At 40.0% G+C, this 15,317-nt stretch overlaps 1 protein-coding gene across 5 annotated transcripts in view; it reads left to right on the top strand.

Annotated features, from left to right (window-relative positions):
* The window catches only part of PTPRZ1 (protein tyrosine phosphatase receptor type Z1), a 218,178-nt gene that overhangs the window by 165,675 nt on the left and 37,186 nt on the right, over window positions 1–15,317 (top strand). For 4 of the 5 annotated variants that reach the window (XM_088457662.1, XM_088457660.1, XM_088457663.1 and 1 more), the window contains 7 exons: window positions 2,968–3,053; window positions 4,111–4,131; window positions 4,277–4,373; window positions 6,253–6,335; window positions 9,259–9,393; window positions 11,457–11,591; window positions 12,661–12,824. In XM_088457662.1, coding sequence (XP_088313788.1) covers window positions 2,968–3,053; window positions 4,111–4,131; window positions 4,277–4,373; window positions 6,253–6,335; window positions 9,259–9,393; window positions 11,457–11,591; window positions 12,661–12,824 — 721 coding nt within the window. The remainder of the gene's footprint in view (window positions 1–2,967; window positions 3,054–4,110; window positions 4,132–4,276; window positions 4,374–6,252; window positions 6,336–9,258; window positions 9,394–11,456; window positions 11,592–12,660; window positions 12,825–15,317) is intronic. The other variant, XM_088457661.1, reaches the window with a different exon arrangement.

The raw sequence follows: 15,317 nt of genomic DNA, 5'->3' as shown, positions 1-15,317 counted from the left end.
ACTACACCCCCTTGAGATGTGTATTATGTGCATATATGCTGTAATTTACACCCATTTTGCAAACAACTTTGCAGCAGCTCCAATGACTCCAAAAATAAATATTGTGTCTCCTTACAGAAGATGACTGTACATTAACTACCGTATTCAGTATTAAATCCCACTTAAAGAGTATTAAACCGCTGTTCATCACAATTGCTCATACTTTTATATTGGTCCCACTATTTCCATATATCAGTTACTGTATCAGGGTCTCAGAAGGTTGTCCGGGATATCGATCCAAACCAACACATGTGCCTCCATACTATTTCTTTTCTAGAGGTAAATCAGCCGATTAATGGTTGTGAAATTACTGATTTTTTCCCTACATACTGTGTTCAGCTTTGGTCACTGTATTTTCAAACTGAAAGAGGCATTGGATGTCCACAGCGCTAGAGCGATCATTTCTTATTCCTCCTATCATGCATTGTGGTTTAGGAAGTGATGCCCCCAGAACACCTTATGTTCCCACAGAACATCTCTAAGTATGTAGATGCTAGAGTAGTAGTCAGGTAATATAGTCATAATATAATAAAAATATTCAAACAATATTACAGACCATTTTTCTCCACAAATATGAGTCCCCCCACCGACGAACAATCAGCCCTGGTGGCAGTGGATGTGGGGCTATTAGTAATAAAATAGACCATAATATTTTTAATTACAGGCAGACTACAAGTCCCAGGCAGCCATCTAGCACCTGTAGTCTGCCTGTAAAGAACATAATAAAATTACCACAAGACACACACCTATGGGGCTGCGAACAAAAATGTGTGAGTCCGGAGGCATACAGCCGCAGTTACTCGTGCTGCAAGTAATTTGCTGCTTATTGGATCAAGCCCAGTGTGTACAGCAGAACCGTAACTAGCCATTTTGGTGCCCTGTGCCAGAGAGAGCATTGGCGCCCCCCTCCCAATTTATAACTAGGGACATAAGATAGTGCACCTGAAAAAGAGCCATGGCCTCATGGGGAAGAGGTAGGGGAGGCCAGGAGATGCTGGGGATAAAAGAAGAGGAAGCTACAAGTAAGAATGATAATAAACAGGAAAATTGACAGGACAGAACAGCGCCCCCTGCCCTGCGGTGTCATGGCACAGGTCGCACCACCCTAGTTACCACCCTGGTGTACAGTGCAAATCTGAAATGACAGGTCAATCATGGATACTGTCATAGAAATAAATAGGGATGCGTTGCTTGGTTGAGAGTGGACAATGCCATAGTTTATGGCATAGTATAGTTACTGTATATACTGGTATATATGTGTGTGTATATATATAATATATATATATATATATATATATATATAGTCACACACAAACACATATGTATAAAGAACTACAAAGTATTGTGCCCTGCTAGGCAATTATTGTAAAGAAGAGAAAAACAGGGGTGGGGTACAAGAGGGGTGTGATCACATTGTGCAAATAAAAAGAAATAGGATCCTCTGCCATTGCCTGGTTAATGCTATTGAAGCTATTTTATATTTATATGACTTCGGCATGAGTTGATCAGCTTAACTTGCAATATGTGCAACTATCATTCCCTATGTGTATTACAGCGTACAGCTTTAATATACCATATTGTACTGCTTGAAATAGCTTAAATATCTTTAATAATTTCGGAGTTGGAGAGACTACTGGGCCTGATGCACAGACGCACGCAATGCCGATGTTTTCTTAGTTGGGCAATTGTTTTACAACCACACATGTGCCAAAATTCATAAAAGCTCTGATGGCACGTGCATGACACAGAGTGAACGCACAAAGGCACTGATGCATGCAAAACTGGTCCGTTCAGTGGGCGTATTTTATGAGTAATACAGGCGTGTTAATGAAAGCAGCTGCATGCACAGACACACAGCCACAGACATAGGAGGCCATTGTCAGACGGAGAAACTGCACCGGCCAGAAGACTGGTGCAAGTTTTGATGGTACGACCGATGGTGACGTCTAGGGATGCACCAATCGGTATTACCGTGTCTCCATATGCTGAAAGTAGACGTATCAGTCCTTCACATTCGGCCACATGGATGTACACCAGGGTTGAAGTTTGTAGCGGCATTTGCACAATTTGCAGATGGGTGACCGCCAATAGACGCTGCTGCCTGAGCAGATGGGTGACCGCCAATAGACGCTGATGCCTGAGCAGATGGGTGACTGCCAATAGACACTGCTGCCTGAGCAGATGGGTGACCTCCAATAGACGCTGCTGCCTGAGCAGATGGGTGACCGCCAGTAGACGCTGCTGCCTGAGCAGATGGGTGACCGCCAATAGACGCTGCCGCCTGAGCAGATGGGTGACCACCAATAGATGCGGCTGCCTGAGCAGATGGGTGACCGCCAATAGACGCTGCTGCCTGAGCAGATGGGTGACCACCAATAGATGCTTCTGCCTGAGCAGATGGGTGACCACCAATAGACGCTGCTGCCTGAGCAGATGGGTGACCACCAATAGACGCTGCTGCCTGAGCAGATGGGTGACCACCAATAGATGCTGCTGCCTGAGCAGATGGGTGACCACCAATAGACGCTGCTGCCTGAGCTGATGGGTGACCACCAATAGACGCTGCTGCCTGAGCTGATGGGTGACCACCAATAGACGCTGCTGCCTGAGAAGATGGGTGACCACCAATAGATGCTTCTGCCTGAGCAGATGGGTGACCACCAATAGACCCAGAATCAGGCCCAGTATGCCTATATAGCAACATAGTTATCTGATCTTTAGTTATTTTTGGTGATGTAGTGCTGAAAAAATGTCTTAAATACATGTAAACACCTTAACACATTAACCATGATGTTTATGTTTGTGAAAACAATAATGTTGCAGATATAATTATATTATTATTACTATAGTATTGTTTTCAAAATTAAAAAGAAAACTGGTAAAATGTGGTGACATTATGTCATACATATATTTTCATCTTTGCTTAAGATGACGTTGGAGCAATACCTTTGAAGCAATTTCCGAAACATGTGGCAGAGCTACATGCAAGAAACGGATTTACTGAAGAATTTGAGGTACACTTTGCACTGTCAGTGAAGATGTGAGAAGTATCATTTGTATTTACTCCCTGTGACTCAGTGAGTATCAAGTACAGTAACATCATCTGTAACTTTGATAAAGGTTGGTAATATACAATTTTATTTATCAGAAATGCTCATTCTAGTTAATAATAACTAAGCTCAGCATCAGATAACTAGATACATTAGAGAAAGCTCAACGGAATATGCTGGCACCATAGAAGTAAATGTTAATAAAATAAATAAAGCAACCAACCTATGTCCATGAGAATGCATAGAATTTCACCGTGGCCAGTACGTTTAAGATATTGTACATGTCTTATGTATACTGGGAATGGCTCTTTCCACTGATTCCTTGTGCATTGATAGGCTACATTATCATATTCCAGCCCACAAATAGCTTCCTGGATTGTGTGTAGACTCCAGATATAGTTGCCAACAGCTTCTAATCTACAGGGGCTAACCAGCGTTTTAGAGATCTGTCTCATTACAATGAGAGGCACAATGAAATCACTCTTATTCTATATAATTTATGCACATCTCATTGTCTATTCTTATTACCATGACATTATCAGTTAGCATTTATTGCAGATGGCTATTTAAAATGTAAAAAGTACATTATAAGTTTGCTCAATTACCATGACATGATAGGGATTGTAGTGTATGAGGCAGTCCATTTGATAGGCTGCTGCAGTGTTCTTCACTGTACCCACAACGCATCAAGGGAAATTATTAATAAATGTTGGCAGCTATGAAAATGTTCTTTTCAAGAGGTTTTCCTTAGTGTACAGTTTAGGACTATAACATTGTCTATTTTGCACATTATTTTGATGTATATACATATTTATACATTTTTTTCTTTTACGTTTTAACACGGTCATGATCTGTGCTTAATTTGTGTGGGAAGAGGCTAACATTTCTGTGCCATCTCCCAAGAAATTAAACATTAATTGGAATCACTAATCAGTTGCATTTCAGTTTTGTTTAGCATTCCCTCATGTGTTTACATTGTGAAATTTATGTCATGTTTTTTTTTTATTCACTCCCTCATTAGACACTGAAAGAGTTTTACCAGGTAAGAATGTTTCATTGTCATTTCTTAGAATAGCTAAATCTTGAACCTTGAACCAATGAGTTACAGAATATGAGAGCCCATAAAATGTATTAGTGAATCACACCATGTACTGTATGTAAGTGTTGCATTATTATTTTATTTGCAGGAGATTCAAAACTGCACTGTTGATTTAGGTATAACATGTGACAGTTCAAACCACCCGGAAAACAAAAATAAGAACAGATACATAAACATTGTTGCCTGTAAGTATACAATGTAATAATAACTGTAGAGGAATGTGATCTCCATATTATGGCCTTATATTGTCATTACTGGGATATGGTAAAAGTGCATTACTCTATTTGTAATTCTGCATGTTAGACCCCTGTCTAACCTTATCAATCTGCCCAGATGGCACCTAGCCTAACTTTTAAAAATAATTTTATACAGCCCATAAAAAATGAATCGGTTAGATTAGGCTGCTTAGTGAATTCTGGCAGAGATGTGTAAAACCCAAGAAACTCAACTTGGACTAATTCACCCATGTATAAGCAAATTCTGACCAATTTTGGGAACGTCTGCCCTTTGAATTCCATTTTGACTCACTCAATTTATAAAATGTAAGTGTTTTTTGAGGAGTGGAAGTGGCTGTGCCCACTTTCACTAAACAAAGGTTATTCCCAAACATTAGTATTTCACCCCATATCTCTTTTTGGGAATCTCATAATCACATTTTTTATGGGTTTGATTGGTTGGTACTTTATCTCTCTCCACTTTAACTCTCTCCAAGCTTTACTAAATCCACCCTGAGAGTATAATATAAAAGGAGCCAATTAGCCCACCAGATAGTTGTAAAAAATAGGAAGATGGGCATATGAACTGAGCTGCTGATAATTACATAGCCATGGTAACAATTATGTAACAATAAATGTATATCATGGTTAGAATTAGGATGCATATATTGAATGAAATACAACTGGTCAAATCTGACGGGAAAGAATTAGGAATACTTGCAGATAACAAGCTGGTGGACAGGGCATACGATTGAGGGTAACAGAGGAACACCATTCCTGGTCACTACTGGTCAGTCCAAAAAACTTCGGCCCATCTTAAACTTTGTTTTATAACTATATACTATTAGTTGTGTTCCAACCACAGTGTTACTGGATCTACTGGACTGGGCTACACGTAATAGCTAAACATTACAACTTATTTATTAATTTTCTCATGGGCAAATGATCTCTGCTAACATAACTTTATATCTATATCTAAGTTCGTCATGCAAGGCTGTTGGGCAGCTGGCATGGTAGATGATGTACTGGACAAATGACTCTCTATATCAAGGCTGGCAACTCATTATTCCCAGCATAGGAGTCTCATATTGATTTGTGTACTGGACTCTATGTTGTATTAAACCAGCCATCATACATGAGTACAGTTCTCAGTACAAGGCATCTGCCGCAAATGAGATAGATAGATAGATAGATAGATAGATAGATAGATAGATAGATAGATAGATAGATAGATAAATAGATAGATAGATAGGGAAGAGCAAACATGGCAATGCCTGTGTTTCCTGGATCTTTTGCAAAAGGTGTTTTTTTTAACAAGAATAGTTTTTTTAGATGTTTTTTTTCTGTTTATGCCATGATGAGATGTATTGTGGCAGTATTTAAACAACTTTCCACATACAAAAAAATGCAGGTGAAGACATCAATAACTCTTTTCATCTATTTGACAATGCCGTAACAAGCCCTATTGCCCATTTTTACCAGCAATTGGGCACTTCAACATTGATAAGACGGTCCCACGGACCCAACCTATGCTTTGCTTGTTGGACAGTCTGACTGAGCAAATCTGCAATTACTATGTAGATATAAAAAGCATTGTTAACTAAACCTGCTTAGCCCAGGGAGCAGAAAGGAAGGCTTTTTCCCCAGTGTGAGCTTAAACTGGCATCTACTTTGCTAAGAGGTGTGTATACCTTCTGAATAGACATGGTTACAGTTTAGAAATTGTTGATAACTTGATAATTATCTGAATTATTTTCAACTGTATTATTCTACTAACATGAAAATCTGGCATGATCTCATTGCTGCAGTACCCACCACTTGGTGTTTAGTTAAAATCATTTGCTTACAGATGATCACAGCAGAGTTAAGCTTGCACAGCTGGGAGAGAAGGACGGCAAGGCAACTGATTACATTAATGCAAATTATGTTGATGTAAGTAAATGTTTTTGATGATCTAATTGTAGTCAGGAAAATTATATTTCAATTGATCGTTGTTTTTCCAGTAACTTCAAGATAATTAACATTTGAATCTTTAATTAGATAATATTTAAGCATTATAGGCTTCATTTGTAAGTAAGTTCAATGTGCAATTTTAGCGTAACCGTGTTGAGCTGCAGTGGGTGGAAAAAGTAAAATGGGAGTTGGAGGGGCTGCACCCTTGTCCCCCTCAACATCACATAGTACAAATAAAGCCGGACAGAAGTGTAATGCTACATATAATAGCAGGTAGTATTTTTACTGCATTAACAAAACCACATTTTCCTCTGTTACATTACATCATAGTTCGTCCAGGTGCAAATTTGTAGCTTTTAGCTGGGTTTGTTCCTAAATCGAAATGCTGTTTTTTTCCATTGCAAATATAGGGCCTAAAAGACTTTTATTTTTACAATGAATACTCTCTATTTACAAGCAACTTGCTGTGTACATTTCTTTAGTCTCCTAAATGATGAAAAGTTTCATCAGCTTGTAAATGGGAATTGTATGTGTTATACAGTATACTCTGCAATATCTCACCTTGCACTGATTGTCAAAACATTATTTCTATTTATGTCATGTTTTCTACAAGCTCCATGCATAATGACAAATCCAAAAACATTTACCATAAGTTGTACAATGCCATGCTTATAGCTTTACTGTATGTTTCAGGAGATTATTAGAATACTAATGAAAAGTAATCATTGTGATTGAAGTTATCTTGTCTGTGACAGGCCAATTGTACAATGTAACTGTGCAACTGGTAGAAGTTTATACTGTAGGTTTATTAGCTTAGCAGTTGTGTAACTAGAGCTCCTTAGGTTCAGCTCAGGGCAGAGACTGAGCCAAGAAACCTATGTGGAAGCATCTTGCCATCTCATCAGGACCCCCCAAACCACTGTACCACAGTGCACTTACTATTGTTGTGTGATGCCCTGCCAGGTGCTGTATAGGTGTGCTCAGTTGTTTGCTGCTTGGGAAAGGAATTCCTCTATGCTGTTTCACTTCCTCTTATCTTCTTATTCCACCAGAGCGGTAAGGAGGAGTAGTCCAGACATAAATGACTGCTCCCTTCCTTTCAAATGAACTTATTTTTTTCAAAGAAACTATTTTTCAGACAGTTTGGGTAATAAACGTCACATATACAGCTTCACAATACATATATTCAAACCACAGACTTTCACATATTTACTACACCCTATGACAGTTTATTTAGCAGGAACTCTTTTTCATTAAAGATTTGTGCTCCCTTTTATTTCCCTTTTAATTGAACAGTATACATTAACATAAACAATTCCTATTTAAAATCCTAATGAAGATGTAATGAGTTTTCCAGAAGAGATGATCACTATCTGGCCAGATACCCTTGGGTTGTTGCACATATATCTGGTTAATGCTTTGCTGGTGTATTGGTGAATGAACAAGGCAGTGGTAAGGTTCATGCTGCTCAATACATTGCTGTAATGGCCACTTTCATGATGCAAACCCAGGCTTGTCAAATTGGCCGCAGTGTAGGAAATGTTACCTGGTCCTTGTCGGCAGCAGTATGCAGTTCAGTGCCACAGAGGCTGATACAGCGCTCCCTCATCAGTGCAGAGCCTCCGCTGTCACTCAACAGGAAAGGGGAGGCTTCAGGGGCGGCACCAGCGCTCTCTTCCAATGGAGCTCACTGACACAGCTCTTCTACAGTACAATAGAGGTCTCCTGCAGCAGGCAAACTCCGGCGCTGACTCTCTCACTGACACTGTCCAGAAACAGCTGCCTCCATTAGCCACAGCTGGCAATGCTCAGCCAGCACAGCTCCAGCCTCCCAGCCGGTTACCTCAGGAGTCTCCCATACTGTCACCTACTTCCAACTATCCTCTGTCTGACTGCCTGACACTGGCCATGTGACCTGCTCCTGACCTTTTCAGCCAAGGCTGCCATCAGAAATTGTGGGGCCTGGGACTGACAAAATAGGCATTGCCCCTGGGCCTCCCACTCTCCCCCTCCTCCTCTATCTTTTTCCCGCAAAAAAAATGAAATAAATTTGCCAAAAAGTTGTAAAGCCTGTCCAAGTCTTTTTACCACTTCCCTGGTTTATAAAGTCACATTACTTACTTACCTTATCTCCTTGAGGAAGAGTCCCTTTTTCTGGCTTATTCCCCTTCTTCTACTTCTGGTCTGGCAGACGGCATACGCTGCTCCTCATGCTCCGCAGCTCTTCCGACCTCTCCCTTCCAGTGGCGTGACATTGTGACACCACGCTCGCCGACTACAAAAGAAACTTTATTGAACAAGGGGGTGTTTTTTTTAACAAGGGGATGGGCCTCACCATGGCATGCAGGTTGGAAAGGCCCTTTTTAGTTAATAGGGACAGGGTAGTCCGGGCCGGCGGCAGCGGGCAGTAGCAGTGGGCTTCCTCCTTTCACTCAAGGGGGTAGTGCCACCTGTGCAGCAGCGATAGGAGCGTCCCCCCCTTCTGCCAGTGTCTGGGCCCGGGACTCTAGTACCGATAGTCACCCCCTGATAGCGGCCCTGTCTTCAGCAGCTGCAGAGGCTGCTGGAGATTATCTGTCTGTGTAATGGCATCCACATGAGCTGTAGCGTGATGCACAGTGTTTAACATAATGCTTTGCATTGTGGGTTATTACAGTTGTCCCTGTTATTACAGCACTGTAACATATCCTTTCCAGTTCTCATGAGGCATGCAACAGGTTTAATAATTTATACACTGTAATACATAAATAATAATGTGAAAAGAGATTATTTTCATGTGATCATACTCAGACTGGTGATGTGTATATTATAATGTAAATATAAATAATATAACTAATGAGTAACCTTGTTTCAGATGGCACAACAATAACAAAATTCTATCTTTTATGTGTTCTCTTTAAAGGGTTACAATAGACCAAAAGCATATATTGCTGCTCAAGGTCCTTTGAAGTCAACTGCAGAAGATTTCTGGAGAATGATTTGGGAGCACAATGTGGAAGTTATTGTCATGATAACTAACCTTGTTGAGAAAGGAAGGGTATGTATTATAAGTTAATGTGTACATATGCACTAGAAATAAAAATAGCCATGTCTTGCTAGTAAATGTACTGCCCTTTTAAATATCGGGCATAAACACGAACAGAAGTGTCGGGTTGTACTGTATGTACACTTTGTAAATAAACCCCTTATTCTCACAGGGTATGTATTATATGTTAATGTATACATATGCACTAGAAATAAATACAACAAGCAATTGTGTACATACCGTTTTTAGTTTCTCTAGCACAATCCCATAATGGGAACTTTAAAGAAATTGATTCGATTATAAAAAAAAAACGTTTTTTTTCAATACAATCAATTGCAGACCTGATGCTAGATTTAATGCAAAATTAAATGTTATATTGAATATGGTCAGAATATATTTAAACAGTAAAAAGACAAATTTTCCATAATGATGTTGCTTTAACGTATACAGTAATTGAAGTGAGGTTTAGGGGTTTATTTACAAAGTGTCGGGTTATAAAACCCAACACTTCTGTTCGTGCTTATGGCCTATACTTAAACGTGGAGTGCTTTTACTAGCCATAAACAAATAAATATAGAAAAATAGAGAGCGCTTGTGAATTGAAATTGTAAATATTTTAATAAAACATGAAATGACAATTTTAGTATAAATCAATCATGTAACAACTTACAATGAAAATGGCCAATAAAGCATATTAAAAAGTATTAAAAAATACTAAAAAATACCATATACCAGCTATAGAAAAAGTCAATGAAAAATTAATGATTATCCGGAAAAACAGCATTACGCTTCAATAAGCGTGTGAATATTCCAATCTTTTTATCACCTTCTGATGAAATCATTGCAATTGAAAAAACTGAGAAACGTGTTAAGGATTTGGAGCCTTTATACCAGCTATTTTTTATTCAATATTTAACCTATTGATTGATACATTTAATTCGGGGGATATTGACTTCTGGACAACACAGAGACAACTGCACAAGTGCAGTTGGGATCAACAGCTAAGCTGTTATCTTTGGATGTGCGAACCTGTTTACCTTAGCCGTACTGATACTGTGAGTAAGTTGGTAATTAACTGGTGACAAGTGGCCCTCCTTACCATTTCCCAGTAGACTCCTCTGATGCGCTGTACCGCCACTAGCACCGGGCTGATTTCTGTAAGTAAGCCGGTGATTAAGCGGTGACGAGTGGAACTCTTTATCACTCTGCAGTAGTTACCTATGATGTGTTGTTACCATTACTAGCACCGGGCGCCTATCCCTGCAATCTAGCCGGTGACTAATAATAATCATTCCAAGGAACTAATTTCTTCCCTACGGATCATTGGATTCCCATTGTGCGTCTTCCTTTACTTTTTTGGATTTACGGCATACAAGAGCACATTAAAAATATTGGTGATAAAAAGATTGGAATATACACACGCTTATTGAAGCATACTGCTGTTTTTCCGGATAATCATTAATTTTTCATTTACTTTTTTCTATAGCTGGTATATGGTATTTTTTTTTATTTTTTAATACTTTTTAATATGCTTTATTGGCCATTTTCATTGTAAGTTGTTACATGATTGATACTAAAATTGTCATTTCATATTTTATTAAAATATTTACAATTTCAATTCACTAGTGCTCTCTATTTTTCTATATTTATTTGTTTATTCCTTGTTTTGTGGGGTGTCCCCAAACACCCCTTCTGAGAGCCTTTTATATAACTGTTTGATAAGGTTTATGTAGTGTGCGCCTGATATATGCTTTTTTAGTATATTCTGGTTTTACTAGCCATGTCTTGCTAGTAAGAGCACTGCCCTTTTAAATACCGGGCATAAACATGAACAGAAGTGTTGAGTTGTATTGTACACTTCGTAAATAAACCCCTTATTCTCCTTCTATCAGCGATATCTTTGGTTGTGCAGGTTGTACGTGTTTATGCAGCAGTACAGATATAATACATATAATAATAATAATATATAGTATTGTATAATACAATACAATACTATAATGTAAAAATGTTTTGCTGAAATGCTTGTGTTATTCTTAGCTAAAATCTAGTAACCATATTTTTTTGGTGATTTACAGAGGAAGTGTGACCAGTATTGGCCAACTGATGGCAGTGAAGAATATGACACATTTTTGGTTACACAGAAAAGCACCCACGTCTTGGCCTATTACACTGTGCGCACCTTTACCCTTCAGAACACCAAGATTAAAAAGGTTTGCAATACTGCTACATTCTTTCATCAAGGAATAGGCATTACAAAGGAGAAATTATGGCTGCAAATTTTACATTTAGCACACCAAATACTAATTTTTCATGACAGCGTCTTCTGTCCTTTCTATTAACATGTTTTATATAGAACCAACTTTAGCAAATGCTCATACTTTTTTCTAAACCACTTTTCATAAACAAATACTGATCTCCTCGACCATAAATGAACCAGCTTGGGTAGTTTCTCCAGTAAAATCCTCGCTCACACTACTGTTGTGCGGCTGTATCTTTAACCTAAATTCACACCTAGGTAATATCATGTGGTGGGGTAGAAAAGAAAAAAAAAGTCACAGTAAACAGATTCGAAAATGGAAATTATGCCTTTAACAACATGCTTTTTAAAAATTCTTAGGGCTGATGTTTTGGTGATTCTTGCAACGTGGACATCCTGGCACCAGTTTACAAAAAGACTGACAAATAATATTTAAAATATAACTTTATAACTAAGTTTCTTTATTATTTATAAAGTGATCCAGTGTCATTCTACTTTAATATCAGCATAGCATGGCTTACATTAGGTAGATGTAATGTCCTTCGTCTCTTCCCACTACCTTATTTCAGAAGAAGTCCCACTCTTCTCACCACAGAGAGCACATTTGGAGGTGAGAACCTCAAACTATTTGTTCCGAACTCTGAGTCAGGTTTGGGTATTCCATAGGATTGTGTCAGAAGTCTACAGTGTTGTTGCTAATCATAGCTACTAGTACATCTATTCTTTTGTTCTATGCAATCATAATCCAGACCTAGCGCTCCATTACACACACCTACTTTATTTACATTCAGAAGTCTACAAGGGGCAAATTCACCACACAATGGCATATAATGCAAAACATTTTTTTTCAGCCTTGTACAGTTATAACATAATTCCCAGGTGACAAACTTACTACCGCATGCTAATATCACATATTATGATTCATAACTGAACCCTGCACTTCATATATGCAGTATAACTGTTGTACTGTATAACTAGTATTGGATACAGAATTATTCAACTCTGTGTTTCCTTTTTCTCAGGGCTCCCAGAAAGGGAGAATGAACGAGCGTGTTGTGACTCAGTACCATTATACGCAATGGCCCGATATGGGTGTTCCTGAATATTCTCTTCCAGTTCTCACATTTGTAAGGAAGGCCTCAACTGCAAAGAGTACATCCAATGGACCTGTTGTAGTGCACTGCAGGTATGCTATATTTAGTATTGTCTCTGGCTGGGTGAATTAATCATTACCTTGTGTTGTGAGTTTCAGAAATGTGTCTATGCAGCATTCACAAAAAAGGGGGCTAATTGTTATATTACAATGACTGAAGTGTTCCCAGGATGTTATTCCTTATAAATCATGCATTTATATATTTGAAAGTAAATTTGCAAAGTAAAGATGATTGCTGCACACAAAAAATTTACTAATATAATATACTGTATAATAATATAGATGGCCACGAACCCCAGTGTTTTGGTTTTAGTATTAAAACCTTTGGTTTAGTTTTGTCAAACCCACCATGAAATATTTTGGTTTTGGATCTGGATTAATTTTAAACTGGCTACAAACTAGAGATGTGCAAGCTTGGATCGGTTCAAAAGTCCATGAAAAATGATGTTTGTTCATGAAAGATGACGTTTTGCCTTTTTCTGAGACCTGAAAGTTGGCAGCAAATTCTGAACCGATCCGAGCCTGCACATCTCTATTAAAAACTGGTAAAATGAGTTATTTTGGAGCTCATTTTGTTCCTACATTAGTATTTTTGTCATTAACACTCATATAAAGTACATTTTCCAATGACCTCCGCACAGCTGTCAATTTAACATTAGTGGCCAAAGGCTACGGCAAGCTGACAGGCTAAATTAGACAGAGCAGCAGTTTAATAACGTATATAACACCTAAGAAACATAATGGTTCAGCAGTGGAAAATAGGATTTTACTTGAAAAAAATTGTGGGACAATTTTTTTTTTTTTTTTTTGTTACCGCTGGCTAGCACAGATGTGATAGTAAATAATGCACCTTGCACAGACAACACCCTTGAAAGTCTAACACCAAGGGGTCGATTTAATTAGATTCGCCCTGTGAGTCTGTGCGAGTAGTGCAGTGCTAGATTAATGTCCACATGGGCCTGGAGCTGAAATTCATGATGAGCCTATTGTATGTCACTGCAGGGGAGGTGACAAGTGCCGTTGCAGTGTGACTGGTAATGTGGGGTCATGACCAGTGCGGTGTGGTGTTGGTTTACATAGGTGTGTGGCCAGTGCAGCGTTCTCCCAGGACACTCCGGGCAGTGCTGCATTTTCAGGTGCCGGTGGCCTCAACACATCTATGCAATGGCATGACGTTACACACTTAAGGGGAACGAGGTCAGCACAGGGCGCTCTGGAGTTAGCCCTGCTATGCCGCTGACTGTGCATGTGTAGGCCAGCACTCCTGTGCAAAGGATAGTGCTATGGCGTCTGGTGCCCTCCTAATTACCACTGCCTGTGAAGGGAGGGAACTATGTAGCAGTGGAATGGACGGCACTCTGGATAGCTTGTATAAAACACATTAAAATCCATTTAAGTTATCAACATTTCAGAACTTGTATTCGTCCCTTCAGTAATCCTGACAAAAGAATGAATACAAGTTCTGAAGCGTTGATAACTTAAACTGAGTATTAGTGTGTTTTATACAGGCCGTCCAGAGTGCCGCCCATTTGAATGCTATATATATGTGTATGTGGGCGTGTACATACATTACACACCCACATACACACCCACATATACATGTAAATTGTGATGGTACAGGGGCTTGAGGCACACTTAAGGGGACCGAAGCAGGTGTGGTGTGATATGTTGACAGTCATGAAAATGTTGACATTAGGGTTAGGCTACATGGGGGGTTAGGCACTAGGGGAAGGTTACGGTTATGCTAAAGGGGGAGGAGGATAGGGTTGGGCACTAGGGGAAGGATAGGGTTAGGCTACATGGGGGGGTTAGGCACTCGGGGAAGGTTAGGGTTAGGCTACATGGGGGGGTTAGGCACTAGGGGGAGGGTTAGGGTTAAGCTACATGGGGGGGTTAGGCACTAGGGGGAGGGTTAGGGTTAGGCTACATGGGGGGGTTAGGCACTAGGGGAAGGTTAGGGTTAGGCTACGGGGGGAGGAGGATAGGGTTAGGCACTAGGGGAAGGTTAGGGTTAGGCTACGGGGGGAGGAGGATAGGGTTAGGCACTAGGGGAAGGTTACGGTTATGCTAAAGGGGGAGGAGGATAGGGTTGGGCACTAGGGGAAGGTTAGGGTTAGGCTACATGGGGGGGTTAGGCACTAGGGGGAGGGTTAGGCACTAGGGGGAGGGTTAGGGTTAGGCTACATGGGGGGGTTAGGCACTAGGGGAAGGTTAGGGTTAGGCTACGGGGGGAGGAGGATAGGGTTAGGCACTAGGGGAAGGTTAGGGTTAGGCTACGGGGGGAGGAGGATAGGGTTAGGCACTAGGGGAAGGTTACGGTTATGCTAAAGGGGGAGGAGGATAGGGTTGGGCACTAGGGGAAGGTTAGGGTTAGGCTACATGGGGGGGTTAGGCACTAGGGGGAGGGTTAGGCTACATGGGGGGGTTAGGCACTAGGGGGAGGGTTAGGGTTAGGCTACATGGGGGATGGTTAGGCACTAGGGGAAGGTTAGGGTTAGGCTACGGGGGGAAGAGGATAGGTTTAGG

Source organism: Taudactylus pleione, unplaced genomic scaffold (genome assembly GCF_031769625.1).
Source record: "Taudactylus pleione unplaced genomic scaffold, aTauple2 ptg000041l, whole genome shotgun sequence".
In the NCBI taxonomy this organism is placed as follows: domain Eukaryota; kingdom Metazoa; phylum Chordata; class Amphibia; order Anura; family Myobatrachidae; genus Taudactylus; species Taudactylus pleione.
Note: the sequence above shows the minus strand (reverse complement) of the source record. Positions and strands in the feature narration are given on the sequence as shown.